The 27,032-nt window shown below is 42.1% G+C and overlaps 3 protein-coding genes across 4 annotated transcripts; 2 read left to right on the top strand and 1 right to left on the bottom strand.

The window, feature by feature from the left end:
* Window positions 1-160: 160 nt before the first annotated feature.
* Window positions 161-2,053, top strand: LOC108082938 (uncharacterized). The gene is made up of 4 exons (XM_017178545.3): window positions 161-384; window positions 465-952; window positions 1,012-1,771; window positions 1,828-2,053. The coding sequence occupies exons 1-4, from the start codon at window positions 314-316 to the stop codon at window positions 1,907-1,909; spliced, it is 1,401 nt and encodes a 466-aa protein (XP_017034034.1). The 5' UTR covers window positions 161-313; the 3' UTR covers window positions 1,910-2,053.
* Window positions 2,054-2,631: 578 nt separating this feature from the next.
* Window positions 2,632-8,440, bottom strand: LOC108082939 (coactosin-like protein). Its single transcript, XM_017178546.3, has 3 exons — window positions 8,067-8,440; window positions 2,999-3,322; window positions 2,632-2,927 (listed from the first exon to the last, which is right to left on the bottom strand). The coding sequence occupies exons 1-3, from the start codon at window positions 8,115-8,117 to the stop codon at window positions 2,811-2,813; spliced, it is 492 nt and encodes a 163-aa protein (XP_017034035.1). The 5' UTR covers window positions 8,118-8,440; the 3' UTR covers window positions 2,632-2,810.
* A 1,336-nt stretch (window positions 8,441-9,776) lies between these two features.
* On the top strand, window positions 9,777-19,514 carry CCKLR-17D3 (Cholecystokinin-like receptor at 17D3). 2 transcript variants are annotated; one of them, XM_017178544.3, is made up of 5 exons: window positions 9,777-10,644; window positions 18,019-18,219; window positions 18,321-18,632; window positions 18,702-18,870; window positions 18,939-19,514. In XM_017178544.3, the coding sequence occupies exons 1-5, from the start codon at window positions 10,023-10,025 to the stop codon at window positions 19,414-19,416; spliced, it is 1,782 nt and encodes a 593-aa protein (XP_017034033.1). In that variant the 5' UTR covers window positions 9,777-10,022; the 3' UTR covers window positions 19,417-19,514. The 2 variants fall into 2 exon arrangements, with proteins under 2 accessions (XP_017034033.1, XP_070144030.1); XM_070287929.1 differs by lacking the exon at window positions 9,777-10,644 and adding an exon at window positions 11,662-11,781 and having other exon boundaries at window positions 18,939-19,510.
* Window positions 19,515-27,032: the final 7,518 nt, after the last annotated feature.

Raw genomic sequence — 27,032 nt, forward strand, 5'->3', positions numbered from 1 at the left:
TCTATGTTAATAAATAATCAAAATTAAAAATTTAATAACTACAACAAATTATTGAAAACGTAGGAAACGTGTGTGAAGCACTTATATCTGATAAATACTGCTTAAAAACATGACCACAACTATATTCAATATCGGCTCAATAACATCGATAACATCGGTATGAGAAAACAGTCTCTATCGATGTGTCTTTGTCGTTTCGTCCACCTCTAATTAGCACCGAAGCCGAATTTTTGCTTTCTGCCGTAACTTAGCATTTTCCCGGAATATATAGATATATTCCAAGTAAAAACCACGCATTACGCCGACGATTAATATGGACCTGAGCCTTGACGAGATCATAGAGCGGAAGCGCGGCTATGGCGGCCGTGCGGCGGACAAGAAGTTGTAAGTATGATGCATTCCGGGCGGAAAAATGGCGTTGCACTCCGACATGCACAATCACAACGTCCCTTTTCGCATTGCAGCAACCCAAGCTACACGAAGCAGCCCCGAAAGCTGCTCAACAGGACCACCTTCAAGCCCGGCCAGTCGGATAAGCCGGCAGTGCGCTCCTTTGACGCCCGCAACAAGATTATCCAAAAGACGCGTGCCAAAATAGGCGATGCACGCGACATTCTCAACCGGAACATACGCGACTCTGGCATCGATGCTCGCCAGCTGCTGCAGGACCGCAAGAAGAATCGCTCGCCGCTGTCTGGAGAGATCATTGATGTGGAGGCCCTGTCGGATCGTATGCCACGTCTTGGCCGTAACGATAGCCGGTCGAGAAGACTTCAGTTTGTGAGGCGCACCGCCATGGAACGTTCGGCGGCGACATGGGACGAAGAAGATGATGAGGCTGTCGGGCTAGGTGGTCACAATCGCCCCTTCACTTCTAGACTGAACCATTCGGCCAAGCCATTTGCTCCGCACGGCTATGTTGACCACGACAACATGCAGGATCTCGAAGATGGTAAGATGGATGAGCAGCAGCACAATTAGATAAACCATTTTATGAGTTTTTTCTTTCAGAGGAGATATCCCGCACCCTACACTTTGGCAACTATACAAACCAGCCGCCACCGCCGCGGTATACCTTTGGCGGCTTTGACATGGACCATGATGACGACGTGGAGATGTCCACGGCTCCGTTGAAGAACAACATTGCCAACGATCCGTTTGCCATTTACGAGGTGGCCCGAAATCGCATCGAGCGTCCATCGTTGCCGGCACCACTGATCGTTGGACGCACAGACACGGGCGAAAAGCTTTTCGAGCGCCGTCAGCGGAATATGCTGACAACCACCAATCTGTCGGACTCGATGCGTGCTCGTCTCTTTGGCGCTGAGCCCGATCGTCGCGTATCACATGGGATTTATGCCAATGAAAATAACAAGCAGGCAGGGTACGGAGGCGGCGGAGGAGGAGGTGGTGGTGTTGGTGTTGGCGGTACTGGTGGAACGTCACTGATGTCCTCCCAAACAATTTCCATGCGTCGCCCGTCACCGCCACCGCCGCTTGGTGTGGCAAACAGTAAGGCCGGCTACCGGCTGCTGGTGAGCAATCTCCATGCCAAAGTGACCACAGCCGATATACGTGAGCTATTTAGCGACATTGGACCCATGTATGATGCCCGTGTGGTGCGTCCTGGGACTGCTGAGGTTATTTACAAGACGCTGGAGCATGCCGAAATGGCCGTTGAGGCTTACCACCATCGAGAGTTTGATGACCAGCCCATGCACTGTGTCCTGGTCAATCCGCACTCCTCCCATCGCACGGCACGCTTGGCCAGGTGAGTTTTGAGGCTTTTGGAAAGAAGCACCACTTTAAGGTTTACATCTTTGGCAGCTCTCGGACTGTGACCACAAATTCATCCGGCGTGGAGGTGGACATCGATGCTTTACACTCGGTGCTTTTCCGAGACCGCTAAGCGATTAGGCAATTTTCCTGCTACATCAGACAGCGTTGCAGCATCCGTACTTTCCAACTCAACGCCTCATCTCCTTTAGCTCTAAGACTCACCACACTTTGCGCTGTCGAATCGCGTTGGTTCAGTAAAGTAGAAAAGTTGAAATTGTCGTGTGTTTTTCATTGGCATTCGTTTCTAGTAACGGACTCTAGTAGTTATCAAGAAGTAGTAACTATTTCGAGGAATATATATATTTTTTTAAGGACGCCATGACTGACATGAGGTGGTAAGGTTAAGATAATTGAACTATTTCTTGAATTAATTGGTTTTAATTTACTTTATATTTTAATTTCTATTTTTAACAAAAAGAAAATTAAGAAGATGGAGACGACATATGTACTACATTGAATGATATTATGGAATATCTCATTGCAAATTCATAGAAAACGAAGAGGAGATGGAGAAAGGCGTTGACATATTGAAAATAATTGTTGGATAAGCAAGCAAATCGAAGGATCAAAAAGTGAAGGTAGGGGTTACTTTTTTGACTATTAGTATTCAAGTTTTCTAAAGTTGGAAACGTTGCGGTTTATCGCTGTGAGATTTACAGCATTAAGTAGATTTTTTTTTTTTTTGGGAAAAGTACAATTAGGGTAAATACCTTATAAGATTTTCTTTTACCTTATTGGAACCGCTCTTCTCTTGGGCTTTTTCCTAAGCCATTAAAGTAAATTACACCCAAGTTGATGTTACAATCGCTTGTATAATTTTACATAAATGTACACTTTTTAAGATTTCATAAAATTAATTCATAATAATTAATAAGAAAGGAGCTGGTTTTGGTAAGCGGTTGAGAGATGCAAAAAAAAAGTTTATAATATAAAAGTAACTGGAGGCCATTAAGTGGGAGGACGTTAGCAAGTTAGTTATCCCGGATTCCCGTGCCATAGTTGGCACCGCCGGCACGATTCAATGCCTCCCGGAAGAGTTCAATATCCAGTTCCGCCTCAACGCCAGCCTGCAGCTCCACAGCAAAGTTCTAAATGATAAATCAAAAATTCAATAATAGATTATGGTTTAAATTTGATGTAAAATAAAAATCCAACGCACATTAAGCACATCCTTGATAAGCGCCTTGTCCGTGGACATCTTGGCCCGCTGAATGACGCCCACTTCCTGTCCGATCCACGTCAGAAAGATGAACTTCTTGCGCTTGGACATCTCATCACCCATCTGTATGCGGATATAGCCAAAGGCACGTTCCGCATCGCCAAACAGCTGACGGAACTGCTCAAAGCACTGTCCCCGATCATGGACAACGATCTGGGGCCCATCAAACTTGAACACCGCCCACTCGGTGTCTGTGAGATCAGAGCGTACATCCTCGTAGGCCTCGCGTATCGAGTCCTTGTCCAGCGACGTGGCCAGCGGCATCTGGTGAAAAAGAGAGAGGGGAGTGCAAGGAGAGAGATTAATCAGCAGTCCAAAGTAGTATATGTTTTGAGTCGGCGGAAGGGAGGCCAAGCGAATCGACCATTGCCAACGCCCCCGCCAAACCGAGCTGACCACGCATGGCACTGGGAGCTGCTGGGTAAGCGGAGGTAGCACGAGGCGCGCCTGCGCACTCAGGCCACTGGCCAAGTGTGCTCTTGATGGCGCCATGAGTCAGCCCCCCCACAATCCGGAGGAGAAGACTTTCGTTTTCGTTTTTGTTTTCCTTTTTCGTTTTTTTTTTTTACTTTGATTTTGAATTTATTTCACTCAATTGGCTTTGTTTCCGTGTCCAAGGCACGCCACTGCATTTGGATTACCTGGAATCTCCACACGGTGGGATCCAAAGACGGAACGAAATGGCTATTTGCTTGGCATTTAGTGTTGGCTAATATAACGTAAGGCGTTTAATTGCACACGAAAGTAATGAGTATTCCACATGAATGGTTCCATTGGTTATATATTTGAGATTTTGGAAAGCCTTTTAATAATACCCTGAAATCACTAATTAATATATAAAATTACTCACAATCGATCTTATCCTATTATCAGTTCTATAAACATTTTTGGGGAAGCAATTTCGGGATCGATGCCCTTAATACACAGCGGCTTAAGTGCCCCCTCTGTTTTTTTTTTTTGGTGTCTGCAGCTGCAGCTCTTGGCTGTGGACACTCTCCTCTTATTGTCTTAAGCGGATCGCTTTATTGAAAGCAATTTACGCGTGACAATTTTCAATCAGCAACCGGCAGAAAGCAGGTCACAGATTTGATAAGTGACTTGTGGTCGTTGAATTTCGGGGAGAGAGCAAACAAAGAGAGAGATGCCTACGCAAGCTTGGGGAGTTCGGGAGGACGGAGTAAAAATAGATGCGGATACAGATACAGATACGAGATCGAGCGGGAGCTGAAGCTGGAGCTATGCTCTATAATGCGTTCAATGACCGTTGTACGGCATCGTCTTGTGAGAAAAATCAATTAGAAAAGCCGCAAAGCGATTTAGAAGAGTAGAAGAGGGCGCCCTGACGACGAAAATATCAAAAGCCAAACAATTAAGCCCAGAAATGAATTGGGCGACGACTTTCACGACGCGACTCTGAGAAATTGACCGGGTCGCTGCCGTAGAACAGCTTGGAAGCTCCCGTTTTGTTGTCATTTTTTTTTTTACATATTTTTTTGTCTGAATTAATTAGTCAACATAAGCGAATGCGAAATGCGAACTCAAATTGTGCCAAAAAATAAAAAGAAAATCTAGACAGCGGATGGCCTGAAAGCTAAATGAAGAACCGATCAACGATCAAGAGCAGAAACCGTTGCATCTACCTGGCCAGTTTGCTGGAATTGGTGACTAATGATTTGGCACTGCTACCCGGAGGGCAGATACTCCTCTGGCCCCTGAATGTACGTACAGTGTGCGAGTGGTTCTGGCTAAAATTAGCAACTCTACAGTCCGATAAGCCCGATAAGACACCACCTTCATACACAGGCCGTATCTTTGCGAAGCGGCAACACAACAAATTAGATCACGTCAGTTCGGATGCGACTGCGCCTAGGCTAGATCTGGCCACAAAGATAGCGAGGACTACTCTTCCAGGGTCCTCTTCGGCGGGGGTGCGGACCCGAGTTGACGTAATATCTATGTCGCCCTGATAAGGGGAAGAGCCGCCTCGAAATTGATTTATTACGGAAAGTTCTTGGACCCGCCCGATGGCACTGATTGCTTGTTTGCCGCCGCCGTTGGATAGGCAGAAAGGTCTGGGACTGGGACTGGGACTGGTACTGGGTCTGTGCAATTAGTGCCAAGTAAATCGAGCAATTCAAGTAATCTGGCAATCTCGGTCTGGGTTGTTCCAATTTTACACACCATAAAAATCCGCTTGAGGCTGGGTGTTGCTGCTTAGTCACAGCCAGGCCATTAGATCGCGCCTGGAGGTGGGTCTCTAGAGGAGAGGTTCCTGCGGCAGTTATTTGCGTTCTTGGGAAAAGCGAGAGTGTGTGTCACACTCCGAGTGTCATCACACAGAGAGAAAATGGGGTATTAAAGAGGGTATTAAATACAGCATTATCTTGCAAGACTTGGTAGTCAATATAATATAAACCCTAAAAACTAATCTATAGGTGTCTGATATGACAACTTTAAAACCAAGACTGTATATTATAGTTTGATTATAATTCACAGAGAAAGAGTCTTGACAATATATAGAGTAATTATACGTCTGATAGTCTAGTCTCTGCACTTCAATATCAAAATTTCGACAATATGATGCCCACTTAAAGTGCATATCATATATTATTTCTTTGCTGTGTAGCATTTTTTCACCCCGGAGTCCATATAGGGAGCGATAAACAGTGGCACTTCCATAATTGATTATTGGTTATCGTCATGACTCGCGTTGAGCTGGAATCTGGGCGAGAATCGCTTCCATATATTGGCTGGCTTTCCTTGGAACAGTTACAAGTCACCGGAAATATGAAATATGAATGTATGTATGTATGGTATATCAAGCATAGGGAACCTTGTTCCCCAGCATTTGCTCTCCTCCTCCTGGCTGGGGGGGGGGTGGGGGGGGGGTGGGGGGGGGGGGGGGGGGGGGGGGGGGGAGGGGATTATTCATACGGAACCCTGGGCTGGTGTCGGATCTAATTTGATCATTTGCCAGCGCATTCCGACTGGAAATGGCATGCGACCATGTCCGATAGACATGTACGTAATGAGCCATATATGCGCACATGTGTGTTGCATCCATACAGCTAGCTCACTGCATTAATATGTGGATATTTTCGTATCCATCAATATCAGCTCCGTTGGAGCAATATAGCAGCGCTAAAGCGTAGCCAAGCATACTGCAAATAAACCTGCCGACGAAAACGAAACTGAAACCGAAGCCGTAGTCGAATAATAAATGGAATGAATAATACAAAAAACAAACAAGAAATAAAATAAAATAAGAAAAAAAAAATATATATATATAAGTATATATATTTTTGTAGCGAGCGGAGTCAGGTGCAGCAGAAACGTAACTCCATGTTGGCAGGGTAAAGAAATTCCTGGAATTACATAGCACACACAATACATATAATATATATATCTGAACTGTTTGATTAACTGGAGTGATTTTATGTTGACTAATGTACATATTAAAGATAAGGGAGCTGCAAACAAAAAAGAACCGAGGAAAGGCTTAGGCATAATCCGGAATTCGTCTTCTACTCCATTAGTTTCTGATTCCCTGCTAAATATTAGTTAGTAACCAAAAAAATAATGCCCAAGAGTTCATCGCCTTTGCCTGCCTGCCGCCTGTTCTTTTTTCGTAGTCTCCTCCCTGCCGCTCCCTGCCTGGGTGCTCCTCCGCTTGCCGATGTTGGAAACAAAGGAGCAAACTGTTGTCGGTCGCTGTGTCCAACTTACTCATGCTCACGCCCCAGACGCAGACGACCAGATGCACGGCCAGGGGCAGCGGATGCGAATGGGGTTGGGACACATGGATGGGGCTGTGCTGTGTGCGAGTGAATCATGCTGCGATGAAGGTGACGACGACGACGACGACGACGACGATGAATCGGGCCAAAAGTGGCACGTCAGGAAGCGCTTTGTTGGGTAGCAGGGAGGAGCAGGAGGATCAATCCACTAAAGCTCATAATTTAATTCTGACAAAGAGGCTATTTATTGGCCAGGCCAATCTATAGCTAATGGTCTCCCCCCCCCCCCCTCGCCAACGTCAGAGATTAGGTTTATGGGCCCGCACTAAACTGCGGTGCAGTCACATGAATCTGGGGATCAGCTGAACCCCCCAAGAGATAGCGCATTCTGCTTCCGCCTCCACTCTTCTGTTTCTGCTTCTGCTTCTGCTGCCATTTCCATTTTCAGCGTCGCTTTTTGACAGCACAAAATGCGGCGTTATCTGGAAAGGAATACGGGGTTGCCAGGGCGACAGAAAACCGCAATGTTTGGATCACCAGCGGATCGGTGGCGAGGAGAGGCGTCGAGACCAAGAACGAACAAGTGCGGCGGCGGCGGCGACGCACTTGAACTTGATACACTCAGTACGCTCGTCGTGGGCGCTGCGCATCCGCCCCCGCATGTAGTTTAAAACGCCACTGGGCACCCGCCCACCCCTCTTTCCCCACCTTACATTGCCTGTCCTTCGTCCAGGGCCGGTTCTGGTTTGGGTTTCGGTTTCGTTCAGACACTCACGCATGCCCACAGATGCAGATACACACAGACACACACACGCATGCAGCAAAGGAGAGGAACTCCAGAACTCCACTCAGCTCCAGCCTCTCTCTCACTGTCCCTCTCTGTTGCTCTCTTTGAATCTTTTTTAATTCTTAATTTTCGGCTGTCCCCTCCGACTTATTCCCTTCTTTGTGTGTATACATACTGCGTTTATGCGAGGCTTCGTTTACGAAGTGGGGGGACATTTCCTTATCGAATTTGTAATCTTATCTCTTATCACAAAAAGAATGTGTGAACTATAGGTGTTCAAGTCCTTATTTGGTATTTTAAGAAATTTTAATCAATATTAATATGTCATTTCAAATCAAACTAAGGACATTGTTAATTCATGTATTGAAGAGTTCGTTGACTTCAGCACATAAACTTATTCTGAATAACTTATTCAGCTTGCATGTGGGGGAGATGCAGGCTGCAGGACGATGAGAAGAAGGAGGAGGCAGACATTGGTACTCACCCTGCGCGGCTTGCTCTCCACAATTTGCTCGACCTCAATGCCGTCCGACATGCTGGATGCGGTGAAGACGGGACGCTCGGATGCTGGGATGCGGGATCGCGAGAGCGAGGTTCAATGAATCCCCAAAACGGCGCGGCGCGGCACGGATCAGAGTCGGAGCCGGGGGGAGGGTTGGCGAGCGAGTTTAACACAAGTGCCGGGTATGTGGCAAGGGGTGACAGCGAAAACAAAAGTGTACAACGGCAAAAAAAAATGCAAACACACACCGGGGGGGAACAAGGAGGTGGAGTCCAGAACTCAGATCTCAGCAAGAGCGGCGACACAACAGCAACGGGACCGAGCAGCACGAGTTGTATTTCACGAATGTGGATCTGCCGGCGTCTGCAACTCCAACGAAGTGGAGACTGCCGAAGTCGGCAGCGCAGTCGCGGTGCGTGCGAGCGAGAGGCAGACATCTTTCGGCAGAGGCCCCACATAAGTGCACTGGGGCAGACAGAGACCGCAACATGGGGGAGAGAGCGAAAGAGAGCAATGAGGAGCGACGCTTTGCCGCATTTGGCTTTATTTTCAGTGCAAGCGAAGCACAATGGGGCCAACTATCACTTTTAGTGGCAATAATTAGTAACTTTAGAAATAATTAATATTCAAACTTTTTTTAAAATTTATTTTAACAAAAGAAATATATTTAAAAATATAATATAATATAAAAAAATATATTTAACAATATATTTTCATATATATAATTTTTTTTTGTATCGAAATTAATTATGAATGACGACAAATAAGTTCTGGCCCATTGTGTAGTGGGGAGAAGACAACAAAAAAGCTAGAGATATAGTTGACTGGAAAATATCTGGATATTCAGTTTTGGAGACGCAGTTGAGGTCAAAATAATAGCACTTATAAAGTAATTTTTATATTTTTTATAAATATTAATTACTAGTTATGAACTTAGTATAGTTTGTCATAATTGGAACATTTGCTTTTAAACAGCGTACATTTTCTTATTTATATAATTTTCAAATAATTAAAATTTTTAATAATTAATAATTAAATAGAAAATCAAACCTTTTACGGAATATTTTTTAAAGGCTCTCTTTTGGTAATATAGAATTTGCAACCTATAAAGCCATTACTGTATAATTTTTAATTTAATAATACTTTTAATAATTTACATAATTTTTTAATTTTTGTTTTGTATATTTGGTGTTTTTTTTTAATAAAATTATTTTGACATTTTTAAAAATATTTAAATTATATAGGAAAATAATTTGAATTTTTTTTTTTCCGCGCATAAATAAATAAATATATAAAAAGGTCTAAATATATATATTCCGGTAAGAAAATAATTTGATAATTAAATTCACCAGCTCTACTATCTAGAAATGTGTTAAATTGTCTCCGCCGGAAGCCAGGAATGCGGCTGATAGAATTAGCTGCAAACATCTGTACAAATAGCAAGAGCGGTGCTCGGATTTCCAGGCTGCCTGGCGGAATGCCAGTGATTTGATTACCAGCCGGGCGATGCACTCATAACGCCGCCGGCATAGCCAATCTGTGTTCCCGGCAATGCACGGCAACACGTTTGCCGGCAACATGCTGCGTGCCACAAGTTGCCGTGGTGAGTCTGCGCCAGTTGCGCCACGACGCCTACGCAACATGTTGCTGCCGAATGGAGGCGTCTCCGGCAGCCAGTCGTCCATCGCCAGTTGCCCACGACGCGTTATACGCAACGGAAGCAGGCGAAGCGGAGTCCCGTCCTCGTCCGCGTATTCCGAAATCCGAATTCCGTAGTTCGTTGCCGGAGTTGCCACGGAATCCTGCGCGCAAGCGTCCTCACCAGAACTCCATTCGCGGTGTGACTTTATTTTCAGTTCTTCCATATATATCAACTTTTTTTTTGGTGACCCTGCAGCTGCTGGTGGACATGACCCGCCGTTGTGGCCAGTGCTAGGAATGTTCGGCTACGGTGAAGGCGATGGCGATGGCGATGGCGAGGGCGATGCCGACCAGACATCCATGACGGCGGCCGCCTACCGGGCGCTGCTCGACTACTACGCCAATGTGCCGAGTGCAGCGGGACACATTGTCTCCCTGACCATTGGTCCCTACAACGACACAACCGGCTCCTCCATCTCCGTCAGCAACAGCACTTCCTTTGAGGACACGAACGCCGAATATTTTGCCACCCAAAGGCTAGAGAATGACTTGGTCACGGAGGTGGCAAACATAGCCTTTGGCACCAGCACGGTTTATGGTTTCGGGGACACTGCCTTGGGCGTGAGTCCCACTATCGCATCCAGCAGCAGCAGCAGTAGCAGTGGTGCAGGCATGCCCGTCTGGCTGATACCCAGTTATAGTGTGATCCTACTCTTTGCGGTGCTGGGCAACCTGCTGGTCATATCCACGCTGGTCCAGAACCGACGAATGCGCACGATCACCAATGTGTTCCTGCTCAACCTGGCCATCTCGGACATGCTGCTGGGTGTGCTCTGCATGCCGGTGACCCTGGTGGGCACACTGTTGCGCAACTTTATCTTTGGCGAGTTCCTCTGCAAGCTCTTTCAGTTCTCGCAAGGTGAGTGTGTGTCTATGTGCCTAATTTTGAGCTCCTCCTTGTTGCATTTGGCATCTTATCCCCAGAGGCAGCTTCTAGTGTTGTGACCTTTAACCTGGCTAAACGCTTTGTGTGCTCTTTAACCACATATGGCCTGTCTTGCATAACGAATTGTCCCTCTGGAACCGACTCTCCTCCATATTTGCTCAGCTGGCCCAATTATTGGAGGGCATATAGTGACGTCAAAAGTCGGGTCGGTCGGTCGTCAATTAGTCGAAATTATAGATACATAAGCAGCAGCAGCAGCAGGAGCAGGAGGAGGTAGCTTACTCCTGCCATATGAGTCGAGTCTCTGTCTCTGTCTCTGTCTCCGTTCGTGCGAGAAGCATTAAAATAATTTTTTACGATTATCGTCGCATGTGGATCGTTTTATTGGCTCTGTGTCTCCTGGAGGGCAGGAAGATTGTGCCTCCGCATAACAACAAGTATTAGGTTGGGGTAGGATCCGTGGGTTTAGGCCATAAAGTGGAGCACATTGTACCCCTTTGACGCTAGATTGTATTTCTGAGACTTCCTGGTATTCTATAAAAAAAAATAAAGCCCCAGGCACGCACAACGGAGGCCTCTCTATCTATCGTGAACCTTGGTAGTCCATGAAAAATTCCAATCATAATATTAGGATGTGTTATTGGCCGTCATTGTTGTCTGGCAGTGGGATACTTTGTATCCAAAACGACCAACGGGCCATAACATAACTTCAAATCAAACTCTTGTCAGCAGAGTCCAGATAAAAGAGGCACAGGAAGGGGGAGCAGGAGCAGGAACAGGAGCAGGAGCATGAGCCGCAGCAGGATCCATGGAGCTGAGCGCTATTAAAAAGACATTTGCAGCCTCTCTCCCCGTCTTTGGGACAAGGACACCCGGCAGAAAATGTAATTTAGGAGCTCGGGACAATTAACTGGGATTTTGGTAGCCACTGGCGACCGTGTGCTCCGTTCATTGTTGTTCATGTTTATGATGGAGTCGCATTAGCAGCGACCAAGCGCCCCTCCTCCATCACCAAATGTTACTTACGAACTAAACTGGGAGTGTAAACAAGGAATTGTGGGCCCATTGCGTAACGTAACGCGTAAAGTTTGGAGCTAAGGATTAAGTCTGGTGAGGAATGGGAATGGGAATGGTCAGTTGTCCCTGTCGCTGTCGTTTTCAATTTGTCATCGTTTTCGCTTTTGCTTTGGCATTTAGTAACAGTTGCGCAGATTTTATGGAGGAGAGAATCTCATAAAAAACGGAATGTAATGGAAAACGAAACGGAAGTGCGTAGCATACTTGGATGCGCAATTTGAGGCAGGCTAGAAAAGTGTACTCGACTTTTGGGGGACACACACACGAGGGGCTCTCTCTAAGGCTATAGCTAAATATTTTAGAAAATTTCATATGACAAACTTTGATTCAGGAGAATTATAAAAAATTAATTTCTTAAAGGTTAAATTATTTTCTGTTTAATGGAGAAAATTTTTAATTTAATTTTAATTTTAATTTTTTATTTAATTTAAATTTTTTATTTAATTTAAATTTTTTATTTAGTTTAAATTTTTTATTTAATTTTAATTTTTTATTTATTTTAAATTTTTTATTTAATTTTAATTTTTTATTTAATTTTAATTTTTTATTTTATTATTATAATTTTTATTTATTTTATTGTGTATTAATTTTGTAATTTAAATTGTATTAATTTAATTATTTAAAATAAATTAATAATTTATTTTAATTTTAATTAAATTTTCTTTATTAAATTTTAGAAATTACAAGAAATTACGAAAGCCCCCACTAAGGCTGGCCATAATCTGAAAATAAAATAACCATTTCAATGGCCACAGATGGAAATGGAAATGGGAGTGGGAATAGGGGTAGCCAGGGGGTTGGCTTTGGACAATGATATAGACCGACAGCAACTAGGACAGATACACACACTCGCGCACGCGGCACCTACACAACCGGGAAAAGCATGCAACATGCAGCAAAAACATGACAAGGGTCGCGGCGAGGTCTGCAATTACATCTGGCAGGACACCACCTGGTTGCCTCCTAATGCCCCCAATGGGGGGTTGGGTTGGTAAATACATAAATATACAAAAAATACAACAACAAACAAAAAAAAAAAAAGGTAAAGAGCGAGGCGTAGGCGTTACCTCTACGGACTTTTCTTAAAAGCGCGTGTGGTTACAATGCCAATGTGCTTGCTCTTAGCAAAAAACATCCTTACAATGTCCTTGAACAGGAAAAAAAAAGAAACCCAGAAGAAAACAGCCATTGAGCCAGTTGGGCTTAGGCTTTTAGCCAGAAAAGAAATACCACATAAAAGCAATTTGTATTCACTTTTATATTTAACTTTTTATTGAAATCACTTTATAAGGGAAAGGAAGCACTTTTTATTTATTTATGATAATAAAGTAATCAGTATATAATTCAGGGAATTAAAATCAGTTATTAACTTGGCAAAAGAGGTTTTAGTAGACTTTTTACTTGATGTTTTTCCCCACTAAATAGTATTTTTTATATTTCTAGTTTTCATAGTTGAAATGCTTTTCTTACAAAATATATTTTTTTAATATTTCTTACATATTCTTAAATATATCTAATATTTATTTAAATTTTTATAATATTTATTTAAATATTTATAATATTTATTTAAATATTTATAATATTTGAATATTTTTAATATCTATTTAAATATTTCTAATATTTATTTAAATATTTTTAGTAAATATTTAAGTCTTTCTAATATTCATTTTCATATTGATAATATTTTTTTTTAATATTTCAAATATTTTTAATAATAGTTTTAATATTTATTTCAATATTTCTAACATATTTTTAAATATTTCTAATATTTTTTTAAATATTTATTATATTTATTTAAATATTTCTAATATTTATTTAAATATTTTTGGAAAATATTTAACTATTTCTAATATTTATTTAAATATTTATAATATCTATTTAAATATTTTTTATGTTTATTTTCATATTTCTAATAGTTACTTAAATATTTCTAACATTTATTTAAATATTTCTAATATATATTTTCATATGTTTAATATTTCAAATATTTAAAAAAATAGTTTTAATATTTATTTAAATATTTCTAACATTTATTTAAATATTTCCAAAGTGAAATATAATACTTTAAGTTAGGAAAAAGGATAAAGGTATCCTGGCGGCCACGTGCAACACTTGTCAACGGCAATAAAAGCCTCGAAATACTTGCACTTAAACGAGTTGAAGCTGGGCCAGGACCCCTTTTTGTCGTTTTAATACTCCTGGCATATGTGGGTGGTTGTGGATACCGATCCGCCGAAAATAAAAAAAGGGTCATTGCCTGCTCACGTTTACACACACAGAGTCAGAGTCAGAGTCAGAGTCACACTTAATGCTAAGCGCCAAAAACCAATTTCTGGGGATACGTTTTTGGGCCGCCTAAGCGCCGGAACATGTGTTCAACGCGGGAGGGCGTTATGTCCACACATGGGGTTGGAATGCAAAAAGTGTGGCATATAAGCGTTCTCCTACCCGTTTCCGTTTCCGCTACCGTTACCGTTATGTCGCAGGCCTAGCACAAGGCACCTCTACGTGGTTTCTGTTTGTTTTAGTTTTTTTTTTTTTTTTTTTTTTGGGTAAACACATATATCCCCAAAGTCAAGGATGGGGCGTGGCTCTTGGGGATTTGCAGCAGGAGCAGCAGCAGCAGCAGCCTTGGCCAAGTCCTTGGCAGCCTGCACAATTTGCCTGATGAGTTTTTAGTCATCACCAAACACTTTCTTCTGCTAATTTTTGTTTTCTCCAGTTCAAAACTTTGCTCGCACTTGCGTTATGTTGTTTTGTTTTAAATAAAAAAAGCTGTTGGCAATATCTTAGCCAAGAGTCTTAGCCATCATCAGTGCACCCCCATAACCATCTCTACCATTCATATCCACTTTTGCCCATTTGGAACTCCCATTGGCTATGGCCATGCCAAAAACTTTGTCCCTTTGGCGGCTTTTTGTTGGAGAAAACTTTCATCTCTCCAGCTTCTTGGCTCTGTCTCCCTCTCTCTCACTCTCTCTGGGATTTGTTAAGCATGAAGTTTTTTAATTAATGCACATTTGCTTCAGCTCCATCATCCCACCTCCACCACCTTCTCCCTCTCCATTTCCATCTTTGCAAACTTTCATTTGCTACCCACGTGAAGTGGATAGATACCAAATGAGAAACACTTGAGAACAATATTAATATCACCGAGACGCCCGGCTGAATCTGCTCCAGACATGTGAAGATTGAAGAGGAGATGCCTTAAGGAGTGAGTTAGGCGGAGGGGGGGAGGGGGGAAGCACCTTCACTTGGCTTTGGCTAAGTAGCCGTGGCAAAGTTTTTGGCCCTAGCAGCCAGCCAGCCACTTTAGAGTACTTAATTCGATAAAAAGCAAGCGCCGAGCGTTTTAGCCAACTTTGTTTCTCTTTCAACTTAAATAGAATTTTTGGCCAAACTCCTTGTGATTTCATTTTACTCGTCAAACTTTGCCTGGGGCCCTAAGGCCTGGAGTCCTGGAAATCCTCCTAAACATTAAAACGAATGCATTTGTAAGGCTGAATCATTGAATTTAAATGAGTTTCGCCCCGGATTCCTTGCCAGATATTGAATTGAAGGAATCTACACGGCTGTACATGACTGTACATGACTATACATGACTGTACATGACTATACATGACTATACATGACTGTACTGTATATCCTTTTGGTAGAACAAAGAGGAAACTCCTTGCTCAGCCAAAATTCCTGACAATGTGCACAATTTGCAAGTGAAATTTATATGTGTTTTCTTGCCTCACTCGATGCCAAGTGGCTCGAAATTGAGCGGTTGATCCCCTCTTCCCCCCCCCCCCCCCCCCCTTCCCCCCCAGAAAGGCACCAATTGGTGTGGGTGTGTGCCTGTCAGGACGACGTGTCAAGCTGTGCAATCACCAATCCTGTCACACAGCTCAGGAGTTACTCAGAGCCCAGCGGCCACCGTAAAGCCAGTTGTCAATCATGTGAAATGGCGCAAAAACTAATTTCAAGACGCGGGGAATTTCCCAATTACAGGTACAGACTTTAGTATAGCTCAAGGATAAAGAAAGGTTAATAAAAACAGCTTAAAAAATATATATAAAATTACATTTTTAAAGGTCTAAATTAGCAAAACAATTTTTCAAAAATATTTTAAACGAAAGATGTGGTTTAGGGTTTCATCAAATTTATATTTTAGAAAATAAACTAAAGCAAATTTGCTCAAAAAAAGGATAAAATTGCCTTAAAAAAGGATTAAATTATAATCTAAATTTAAAATAAAATATTATAATTTTAACTTAACTTAATTTTTTTAATTTAATTTGATTTAAATGAAATTTATTTAGAATATTAAAATATTTTTTATTTAAAGACTAACCATTAATATATTTTTAAGATTAAAATTTAAACAAAATAAGTTGAAAGTTACATTATTTTTAATTTAATATATATCTATATTTTATAATACATTTTTTGTTAATTGCTTTAACTTTCAAATAAAAAAAAATATTTAAAATTTGATTTAATCAGGACTGTCGCCTGTATATAATGTGGTTGTAATCACAGAAGACGAAACAGCCTGGCTGCTCCCTTACCCTTCTCAAAGGCGCTGGTCAAAACAACTTGTGCTTATGGTCCTTCCATCATTTGGAGCTCCTCCTACACACGCTCCGCCCTCTTTTATTTGCGGCAATCAAATTTTATCACCCAACTGACGCTTATAAATTCCGGCCTGTCAGAGAGTCGCATATTTATGCGGGGCTCCGAGTTCTCGGGGACTGCGTGTCGTATGCGTAATATGCTCAACACGTCTCCGTTAAAGGCGTGCTGCCCGGCCAGCTTCACAGAAATCAAATTCAATCAGTTGCCAAAAAAAAAGCACACAACAAAAAAGATGGGTAAAGGAAAACAGCTTGCTTGGTCGAAAGGGAGGAGGGGGTGGTGGTGGAGTGGGCATCAAATTCAATTTGGGTTCGTCATTTGCCGCTGCCAATGCTGCTTTATTTGCTGTCAGTTTTGCATTTGCCAATTGAATTAAGGGTAAGAGGAGGGCAGGGGGCGGTGGCCACCACTCGCATCACCCACATGCTCTCTGGGCTTTCGCGTACAAATTGTATTGGCATTTCGAAATGATTTAGTTGTCGAGACGCGCGAATCAATCAAACTGCTTAGACTAGGGCGCCAGGAAAAGCCTTAAAGTCAAAATCAAACAAACACTCTGAAACACCTTAAAAAGCTGGTGAGCCAGGAGGTGGCATTTGTTTCAAGTTAAAGCTTATGCCATTCCCTTCTTCGTGCCGTCAATCAAAAGTAAACAAAGTAAAACTTCCATTTTTGGTTTCGGGGTTAACTCAACAAATGCGACTCCCCCCTTCTCCCTCAGCAGCCCCCGGGACACGGCTGCCATTGTTTCCATTGTCCAAATGCCGTCACAGCCACAGTTTGCACATGAAGCCCATCGATATTTGCCAGTTGGGTGACTGCACTAGGAGATTTAGTTGGGAAATATTTTTCAATATTTTATATGTCAAGTTTTTGCTATTTAAAAATTTTCAAAAATAATATTTCTTTTTAATGTTAAAATGATATTTTAATATTTTTTATTTTGTATTTTTTTTTAAGTTATTTTTTTTAATGTATTTTTTTAAATGTATTTTTTTTATGTATTTTTTTTATGTATTTTTTTTATGTATTTTTTTTATGTATTTTTTATGTATTTTTTTTAATGTATTTTTTTTAATGTATTTTTTTTAATGTATTTTTTGTATGTATTTTTTTTAATGTATTTTTTGTATGTATTTTTTTATGTATTTTAATTTAAAGATAAATCTATATTTTTTCAATATTTATTAAAAATTTCTTCAAATTAAACAAAAAAAGTAATAAAATAATTAAAAAAATATATTTTAAAAATTTTCAAAACTTCCGAAATTCAACTACAATTTATAATAATTTTTATTTCAAGTGTAGCCTCTTGTGCGGTAGACACAACGCTTTGTGGGAGGGCATCCCCTAATAGGTTATGGCACCGACCTCAAGGACGCAATGGGTGCGAAGGAGTGTCGGGGGAATTGTTTAATTGCAGCTTGTACAAATTGCAACGTGTCCTGTTTGCCACATACAAGGAGCAAAAGGAGCACAGCAGGGGGTAGACGGTGGGTAGATGGTGCTTTAATATGCAAATTGCGTAATTAAAATGCAACGAGTGGCGGGCGGAAAGAGTCTTCTAATGAAAGCGATTTGACACGGGAAATGGGAGGAGCAACATAAGGTTTTCGTGTCTAAGATTTTGTATCCCATTCCTTGCAGCTGCCTCGGTGGCCGTGTCCTCGTGGACTTTGGTGGCCATATCCTGCGAGCGTTACTATGCCATCTGTCATCCATTGAGGTCTCGCTCCTGGCAGACGATCAGCCATGCCTACAAGATCATCGGTTTCATTTGGCTGGGCGGAATACTCTGCATGACACCCATAGCGGTTTTTAGTCAATTGATACCCACCAGTCGGCCAGGTGAGTGCTCATTCTCCTCCATTCTCCATCCTCCATTCTCCATTCTCCATCCTCCATTCTTTATCCTTTTTCCTTTATCCCTCGAATCTCTTTAACTTCAGGCTACTGCAAGTGCCGTGAAACATGGCCTGACCAGGGCTATGAGCGCTTCTACAACATCCTGCTGGACTTCCTGCTGCTAGTCCTGCCCCTGCTGGTCCTCTGCGTTGCCTATATCCTCATCACCCGCACCCTATATGTGGGCATGGCCAAAGACAGCAACCGCATCCAGTTGCAGCAGGCCAGCACCGGAACTGGCTCTTCCGGTGGCATCACAACAACAGGTCCTGGCTCCGGTTCTGGTAGTGGTCTTGGTCCTGGTGCTGGTGCTGGCAGCAGCAGTAGCTGCATCCTGGTGCTGGCAGTCTATAACGGTGGGTTCTAAGCACCCCTCCTTTTCATTTGAATTCACTTTTCATGACCAAAACATGTTCCACACACAGAGAACAGTAACAACAATAATGGCACTCCTTCCGCTTCCGCTGGAGCAACAGTGACAACGAATATGGCAACGACAACATTGACAACGAGAGCGGCGGCATCTTCCACGGTGGTTACACTGGCCAAGACCTCTTCGCCAAGCATACGCGTTCATGATGCAGCTTTACGCAGGTAAGCAGAGCAGCCAGGCCAGGTGAGAGGTTTTAGGTTCGAACTACGATCTATATAATCCCTCACAGATCCAACGAGGCCAAGACTCTGGAGAGCAAGAAGCGCGTGGTGAAGATGCTATTCGTTCTGGTCTTGGAGTTCTTCATCTGCTGGACGCCGCTGTATGTGATCAACACGATGACCATGCTCATTGGACCGGTGGTTTACGAGTATGTGGACTATACGGCCATCAGTTTCTTGCAGCTGCTGGCCTACTCCTCCAGCTGCTGCAATCCCATTACGTATTGCTTCATGAATGCCAGCTTTCGGCGGGCCTTTGTGGATACCTTTAAGGGTTTGCCCTGGCGTCGCGGTGGAGGTGGAGGAGGAACTGGAACCGGAGCAGCTCTATCCGCCAGCCAGGCGGGTTACAATCCAAACACCAATGTGAATAACAGTCTCAATCCTGGCCTGGGCACCTGGCGAAGTCGCTCCCGCCACGAGCTCCTGAACTCGGTGGTGCATACGAATAGTGCCGCTGCTGCCGCTGATAGTCCGCAGCTATAAGCTGGCGGTGACACCGGAGCGGAAAAGCGGTGTAAATATGTAACATATATAGCATTATGTGTGTGTTTTTTTTTTGTAAGGGGAGTATTTTTTTTACCTACATGTAACTATGATCCTAATCGTAATCGTAATCGTAATCGTAATCGTAACTAACTCGGACGCTAGTCCATTGGTGTTTCAATTGAACTTCCTAAGGTTGCTGCAAAATAAAAAACAAAAGTAAAACTTAAAGCTGTGCTTTTGGTTGGAGGAAAACTCTGTGGCCGGGTGAGTATCTCTCTGGGAGCCACCTCTTTATCGGTAGGACACATGCCGCGTGCGTCCAAGTGCCGCTTTCATTTATCATTTATGGTGCCCAAGTGAGCATTTTAATTGCAGGCTCTCGGAGCAGCCCCAAAGGGAGCACGATGACAGTTAAGTTGGTCACAAGCCGCTTATGTCCTGGACGTGGTGGTGATGGTAGCGGTGACGGTGTCCGGGTTCGGTTTCTGTTTGTGTTTTGGGAGCTGGTCCTTCAGCCTGTCCATCCATGAGGTGGCTGTCCCGGTTATTTTGCCTGGTCGAGTGCCCAGTGGCAACAATTAAGAGGCAAAACCACCACAGCCTGATTCTGATAATTATTTTAGAGTGCCAGCAAGGAAGAACACTCGTCCTTGTTCACTAGTTGTAAAAAATGTAGGAAGAAAATGATTTAAACTTCCTTAGCTTGAAGAACTCCTCTTCCTTTTATATTTATACTTCCATTTAAGGCCAATTTTTTGTATCTATTAACGGACAGCTTAAGCCCGATCATCAGTTTATGACGCTCGATATGATTGGAGGGCCAAAAGAAAGCCATAAAAACAGCAAACAAAAAGAGATAAACAGGCGGCATTCGTTAGGATTAGGATAACAAATCGACAGACAGCCTAATTGGTATCGTATGTATTAATCAGATGCCGAGGCGTGTGCCAAAAGGATATGCTGGATTTAACCATAAAATCCTTCACGAAAAACGGGAGGCCAAGGGAGTGTAATGAAGCGAGGCGAAAAAGCAGCAATTTGTTTTATTCATGCACATAACTTTCGACTTTGGCAGCGCCAAATGTGCACTGACAGACAGCCGCCGCCAGGCGAAACTGTTGTCGTATGCAGAAAAGTGTCCACGAGTCACTCTCCCTCCTCCAACCGGATGTCCTGGAAGAACCGGAAGATGTATGGGCCCCCAAACGAGCTGGCAGCAAATCTGCTTTGCGCTTTGGTTAATTTAATTTATGGCGCATCCAACACACAGCCATATAATCAGGATAACAGACCAGGACACTGAGCCGGAGTATCCTAAAAATGGCAAGTGCTGCCCACCAGATACATATCGACAATGTTAGGCGAAAGTTTTAGCTGTTATTTAATTTATTTTATATTCCTGCTAGCCTTTTGACAAGAAAGAAGGACTGCAAGGACTTTTTGCTGATGGATTTTACTTCCTCCTTTTTATTCATGACTTTTTGTGCAGCGTCAACAGAAGACGAGTGTATTTTTTTTACTCTAGATAGCTTCTTTAAGGGGATTTCCCTGTTTCCTGTCCTGTTTCCCAAAAAATTAGCTAGCTCTCCGGGTTTGAGTTAAGTGGCAGAGACAGCTGCTCCTTCAATTATAGTGAACGTTAAACGATAAATTCTGTTTGCTGCGGTTAGTTGATCTAATCAAACTTGCAGATGTCCAAACATATCCAGAGACTCCGCCCGTAAACGAGACTCTAATCAAATACGTATAAATATTCACGACACGCTCACTCGACTTGCCGGATGATGGCCTGGGGTGGTGTCCGTAAAGGAAGGAAGGAAGTGCCTGGACCCGCCAAAAACCCCCTTGGCCCATGATGATGATGATGATGATGATGAAGGCAAGAAGAGGCTGGGCTGCCCCAAACAATCAAAACCGCACGCAAATTTCACTTTCGATGCGGCCTCAGGGAATGTAATCCGGTACTAAAACCAAGGAGGAGGCAGGATGGGGATGCCAGAGTGAGATTCTGGACTATAAAGAGCTGATTAGAGGCAGGCGCGTCAGGCGTGTATATCGTTTTACCAGGAGATCCGGACAAGTGACACGGCCATTAATCGACCATGAAAAGTTGGCAGGGACCTGGTGACAGGCAGGCAGGCAGGCAGGCGGCCTGTGTGTGTTCCAGGACATTCATTATTTTCCAACTGTTGGACATCCCTCTTCGAAACTGGGCAAATAATGAGGTCATAATCGAAAAGGACCTTTGTCAAATTATTGAATATTTATAAACTGCAAAAAAATAGAAAATCACTTTGACAAATGATATAAAATATATTTTTTTTATATATAAAGATTTATATTCTCCAGCCTTGCTAAATCGATGTATTTATCACAAGGACTTGGACTCTCTCAGGTTATGCCAGCATTTTTCATCAAGCAAAGCCCCTCCCTGATGGCTTGCTAATTTACTGCTGCTATTCCCGGCATTGACCTTCGTAGCCATTGGCCACCCACTCACGTTCTCTGCCTATTTGGCAAGCTTATTGTTCCGGATGTGGCGGCTACCCGGGGGTCTGCTTATGGCATTGACGTGTTTGCTGCTGTCTGCACGCACATCCACCAGCAGTCGGTCTTGAGACCTGAGTCTCAAGGCTCCAGGATCCTCCTCCTTGCTCCTCCTCCTTCTTGCTCCTCCTCCTTGCTCCCCTGGGAGTAGCAGCTGACGAGAGATGTGCTGTTCTTGGAGAGACAAGCGGGGATTATGTAAAGCCAAAGCCCAAATAATGCGGCCTAATGTCTTTGGGCTGACACCAGGACAATTGTCGGGAGCGGTCCTGGAACCCAGCTGTATCCTTGCCACATTTGCACGACCATTTCTAATAATAAATAGAATAAAAGCAATAAAATAAAATGGAATCACTTCTGGCATAGCAATTGCCAATTTGATTGAAACACTACCATATTTATATAGTTTTCAGTATTAATTGTTAAAGTATCCTCCAAGGAGGATGTGTTCGTGTCCGTGTCCGTGCTGATGAACCGCAATTGTTGCTCGATGCCATTGTCCTTGTCTTCCACTTGAAAGACCTCCCCAGATGCCTGCTTAATTTACACAAATGGAAAGCGACAGTTATGGTCTACCAAATATAAATCGAAAATCATTAAGTTTTCCAACACAAAGTCCTGCAAAAATATAACAAAGTTCCTTCACAACACAACTTGGTTGTTTTCAGGACATTATTTCATAGCAACTAAATGGATTTGTTGCAAGTTTCTCCAGCAGCTGGATTTTGGGAATAGTTTCTGCGGCAGCCACAACAAAGTCAAAGTCAACAGAATAAATGAAATTCCGGGGCAATGAAAATTTGGGCCAAGATTGAGTTGCACCCCGGAGCGAGTGAATCCCCTGTGGATATGTCCACACAATCAGCACTGAGTGGGTGCAAGGAGCAAGGAGCAAGGAGCACAGACCAGGAGCTGACCTGAAAATCGGACATGACTCTGGTTGGTTTTTGTGGCTCTGATGATTGGGCTGAGGCAGTGTGTTGGCCATGATTATTATTGCCCAGACTAATTGCGGCGATTTATGTGGCGCTACACATTATACTCAAGGATGCGTTAGTCCTTGAAAAGCAGAATGCCTTTTTGGTTAATAAAATTGAAGAAATTATAATTAAAATTAAATTGAAGAAATTATAAAATAAAATTTAGGAAATTATAAAATAAAATTTCGGAAATTAAAATAAAATTTAATAATTATAATTAAAATAAAATTGAAGAAATATAATTAAAATAAAATTAAAGAAATTAAAATTAAAATAAAATTAAGGAAATTATAATTTAAATAAAATTAAAGAAATTATAATTAAAAAGAAAATTAAATTAAAGAAATTGTAATTAAAAAAAAAAAATAAAATTAAAGAAATTATAATTTAAAAAAATTTAAAAAAATTATAATAAAAATAAAATTGATGAAATTATAATTTTAAAAAAATTAAAAAAATATATATAATTAAAATCAAATTGAAGAAATTATAATTTAAGAATATTAAAAATATTATAGTTAAAATAATATAAAAGAAATTACAATTAAAAAAAAATTTAAAAATTATAATTAAAATAATATTTAAGAAATTATAATTTAAAAAAATTTTAAAAACTATAATTAAAATAAATTTCAAGAAATTATAATTATAAAAAAACAACAAAATTTTTTTAATTATACTTTAAATAAAATGTAAAAAATATAATCAAAATAGTAGAAATTAGCTTAAGTAAAATCTCGCCTCTCTATAAGTCAGGACTTTATCCTTTTCAACTCTAGCTGGGCATCCTTCTCTGCATGTCCTCCACATGTCACGTGTTAGGCATTTAGTTGATGGTTTCTTTTCCAAGACCGCGCTTTGTTTTACAACATTTTTATGTGGACAGGAAAAAAAATAAGCACAGACAAGAGATATTTCACACAGCTAAAAAAAAAGGAGTCAAGGGCAGCGATGTGGAAACTGGCAACCTTGGCCCAGGACTCTGTGTGTGTACTTTGGTACTTATCCCCCATATCCAAGGCTCGATTTGTGTTAACGCCGCAGTTTCAGGACTCGGATTTTATGTCCTGCCAGCTTGTACCAATGTGCGGCTTCCTAAGACATTGACCAGGAAACCGTCGACTCGGCCACTTTTAGGCATTTGTCACAGCCCAGCGAGTTCTTTGTCACTCCAGGAACAGCAGCCAGGAATGGAAACAGGAAGGGGGAATAGGAAAGGGAACACGGAAAAGGGAAAGGGAAAGGAAAGGGAACACGTAAAAGGGAAAGGGAATCTAGAACCTGCAAAGTTCCGGGGATCCAGGACGATAAATCAACATCAGCCTCATCAGGACGTACCATCATGAGCGACGACATCATCATCAGCAATAACCTTGTCCACGGACTCAAATCGTGTCCATATTTTTCATTGGCAGTTCACATTTCGCTGTGACATTTCATCAAACCTCCTCTCCTCGTATCCTCCTCCCCCTCCTCCCCTCTCCACTTTCCATTTCCGCTCCATTTTCACTTAAAGCCTGGCCCAAATGTGCTGGCCAGAACTTAAACGAGTTGTTTTCCCCAACTGGTCACAATTTATTTTCATTTATGGCCAGCGAATGGCCAGCTGCCTGCGGCTAAATACGAAAAAGCTGCATTCTTTATATATATATTTTTTTTTATAAATTTATTGAATTTTTAATGAGATCCGTACACACACACACAGCGGTGGCCACACGAGCTTCGGGGATAAATGGATTGCGGGCCACATACTACTCCTGTTATGCCACTTCACTTGGAGGGTTCCCGTGCCCTCCCACATCCATCCACAGCTTCCGCGGCTGGAGATCCGTTTAATTTTGTGGTTTCCATGGGCACCAGGGCCTGGAGTATCCCTATACCCACTTGACCCATACACGTTAGCAACTAAAATGTCCTTAAATGCACAAGAAAATGTGGAAAAGGGACACTTTCTTCATGTGATGGTTAGGTACTAACATTAAGTTTAATTTTAATTGCAATTTGGTGTGTATTTCTAGAGAATTTGGGGGCTATATCAGCTGGGAGACTTTCAGGGGTTCAGAAAATAATATTTAAAAAAGTTACTTGGGGTATTTTTTAGATTTATTTTCTTAATATCCGGTTAAGGCTAAAATAAAATTGAAAAATTATAATTTTAATAAAATTTAAGAAATTAAAAATAGCTTTTAATATTAACCCTAAAGTCTCGCAGCCTTTATTACCATTTAACATTTATAATTAAGGCCAAAGTGATGCAATTTAATATTGAAATTCTACAATGAAAATGTGACAAGCCAACTTGCCCCAAAAATGCTTGTTATTTTCGACTCGAACGAGCTCTCTGCATGGGAATCCTGGTCTATGGACGGGGACCTGGTCCCAGTTTAGCACTGTCACCTCACATTTCGCACACTCTAAGCGCAATTAATTTCGAAAATCCCCGACAAATCCGCACAATGACATATCAATTTCAGCATGTGAGGGCGATGATTCCAACGACGACGACGACGACGACTGCCACATAAAACAACAGAAATACCTTTACCCAGCTTTTTAGTCTCTGTGCCTCTCTATGTGTGTGCCCTGGGGGATGTCGACTTTGATTTTGCCAACAAATGCGCACAAAGGCCTTTCTATTTATTATATTTACAATATAATAAATATTTCTGGCGACTGCCCATGGCTGGAAATGTCCTGGACAAGTGTGCGTTGTCGTTGTTGAAGCGGCAAAACCAACAAAGAAAATAACAGTTGGTGTCCTGTGGAAGGAATGTTTATTGCTTTGTTTGTCTAACATTCAAGAGGGGCAAAGCGGGTGAGGTAGAGATTCCAGTTTCATTAAAGTTTTTAATCGAATTGAGAGGGAGGCGCAGGATAAGGCTAAGGATAAGGATGAGGCAGATGACGATGATGATGATGATCATCCTCATCGATGTGAACGCAGTGTAATGGAAATTAACTGACTTGGCTGGCCATCGAATGGATGTCAGCTATGCGCACGAGTGGCTTTCCCCTTTCCAGGATACCAAGGCTAAGTCATTGTCCTTCCACAGAGCAATGACACACACATAACCCAAAAGCAAAATCACAATCGAATCAAATGAATATAAAATGTTTATTGGCCACTCTTTTTTGCCGGGTTTCAAATTTCAATTGGTTGGCAGGATTCTATATATCCTGATGCTGCTGCTGCTGCTCCTGACATGGCGGCTTAATGTGGCTGTCATTTTTCGTATGCTGCTGCTGCTGGCGAGGCACTTGCTTAATTGGCTTGTTGTCAGCACGTGTGTGGGGGCCCCCATATCCTGCCACTAAACCGGTATCCGTATCCTCTTTTATCCACACCTTTGCCGCATTCCGCACTGCGTCGGCAAAAAACCAAACTTTTTGTGGGTGTGTGTGTGTGTGTGTGTGTCTGCAGCAGACGAAAAATATGCGATTTTGATTTTAATAAAAATTAATTCAACAGCTGGGGAGAAGAGATGGGAGGTTAGAGGTGGAAGGTGGAAGGTTAGAGGTGGCAGATGGGAGGTGGAAGGTGAGTGAGGAGGCCAAGGTTAAGGAGCGGGCTTATTGGCTTCCCAACATCCCCCAGGGCCCCCACAATTATGGCAAAATTACAAACTTGTTATCTCATTTATGGCGTCAGCTGGTTATATTTTTGATTTCCTGTCAGGGATTTCAGAGCACCACCTGGCATCCACAGAAATAACCAGCATTCTTAGCAAATAAGTTTATTTCTTAAAGGAATTAGGAATCAAAATCTCTTGTAGAAGACTTTTAAAAATATATAGGTTAAAGGAATCGGAATATTATAAAGTCAGGGAGGGATATAACTCTTTGGAAACAGCACTACAACCAGGATCCAGTATCCAGAAGTGGATCAGCTCTTTTGAAGCTTTCTTAAGACTTTAAGACAGAGGAGATCGATCTCCAGTCTGGACTTCCCTTATTAATTAATACTCTTAAACATTAGTGGATATCGAAATACTCCCTCTTCAATCTCTTCTCCAACTTCCCCCACCCTGTAAAGACATTCCCAAAAGGCGATTGGCCCTAAGAATGGGAATCTAACTAAACAAGAAT

The sequence above is a fragment of the Drosophila kikkawai genome, chromosome X, assembly GCF_030179895.1.
Source record: "Drosophila kikkawai strain 14028-0561.14 chromosome X, DkikHiC1v2, whole genome shotgun sequence".
In the NCBI taxonomy this organism is placed as follows: domain Eukaryota; kingdom Metazoa; phylum Arthropoda; class Insecta; order Diptera; family Drosophilidae; genus Drosophila; species Drosophila kikkawai.

What these genes read in the sequence shown, in the direction of transcription:
- LOC108082938 (XM_017178545.3), top strand. Translation starts at nt 314, where the DNA reads ATGGACCTGAGCCTTGACGAGATCATAGAGCGGAAGCGCGGCTATGGC. An exon ending in CATGCAGGATCTCGAAGATG is followed by an intron (nt 953 to 1,011) that starts GTAAGATGGATG and finishes TTTTTCTTTCAG; the next exon opens with AGGAGATATCCCGCACCCTA. An exon ending in CGCACGGCACGCTTGGCCAG is followed by an intron (nt 1,772 to 1,827) that starts GTGAGTTTTGAG and finishes CATCTTTGGCAG; the next exon opens with CTCTCGGACTGTGACCACAA.
- LOC108082939 (XM_017178546.3), bottom strand. Translation starts at nt 8,117, where the DNA reads ATGTCGGACGGCATTGAGGTCGAGCAAATTGTGGAGAGCAAGCCGCGC. An exon ending in TGGAGAGCAAGCCGCGCAGG is followed by an intron (nt 3,323 to 8,066) that starts GTGAGTACCAAT and finishes CTTTTTCACCAG; the next exon opens with ATGCCGCTGGCCACGTCGCT. An exon ending in TTATCAAGGATGTGCTTAAT is followed by an intron (nt 2,928 to 2,998) that starts GTGCGTTGGATT and finishes TTTATCATTTAG; the next exon opens with AACTTTGCTGTGGAGCTGCA.
- CCKLR-17D3 (XM_017178544.3), top strand. Translation starts at nt 10,023, where the DNA reads ATGTTCGGCTACGGTGAAGGCGATGGCGATGGCGATGGCGAGGGCGAT. An exon ending in GCTCTTTCAGTTCTCGCAAG is followed by an intron (nt 10,645 to 18,018) that starts GTGAGTGTGTGT and finishes CATTCCTTGCAG; the next exon opens with CTGCCTCGGTGGCCGTGTCC. An exon ending in CATGATGCAGCTTTACGCAG is followed by an intron (nt 18,871 to 18,938) that starts GTAAGCAGAGCA and finishes AATCCCTCACAG; the next exon opens with ATCCAACGAGGCCAAGACTC.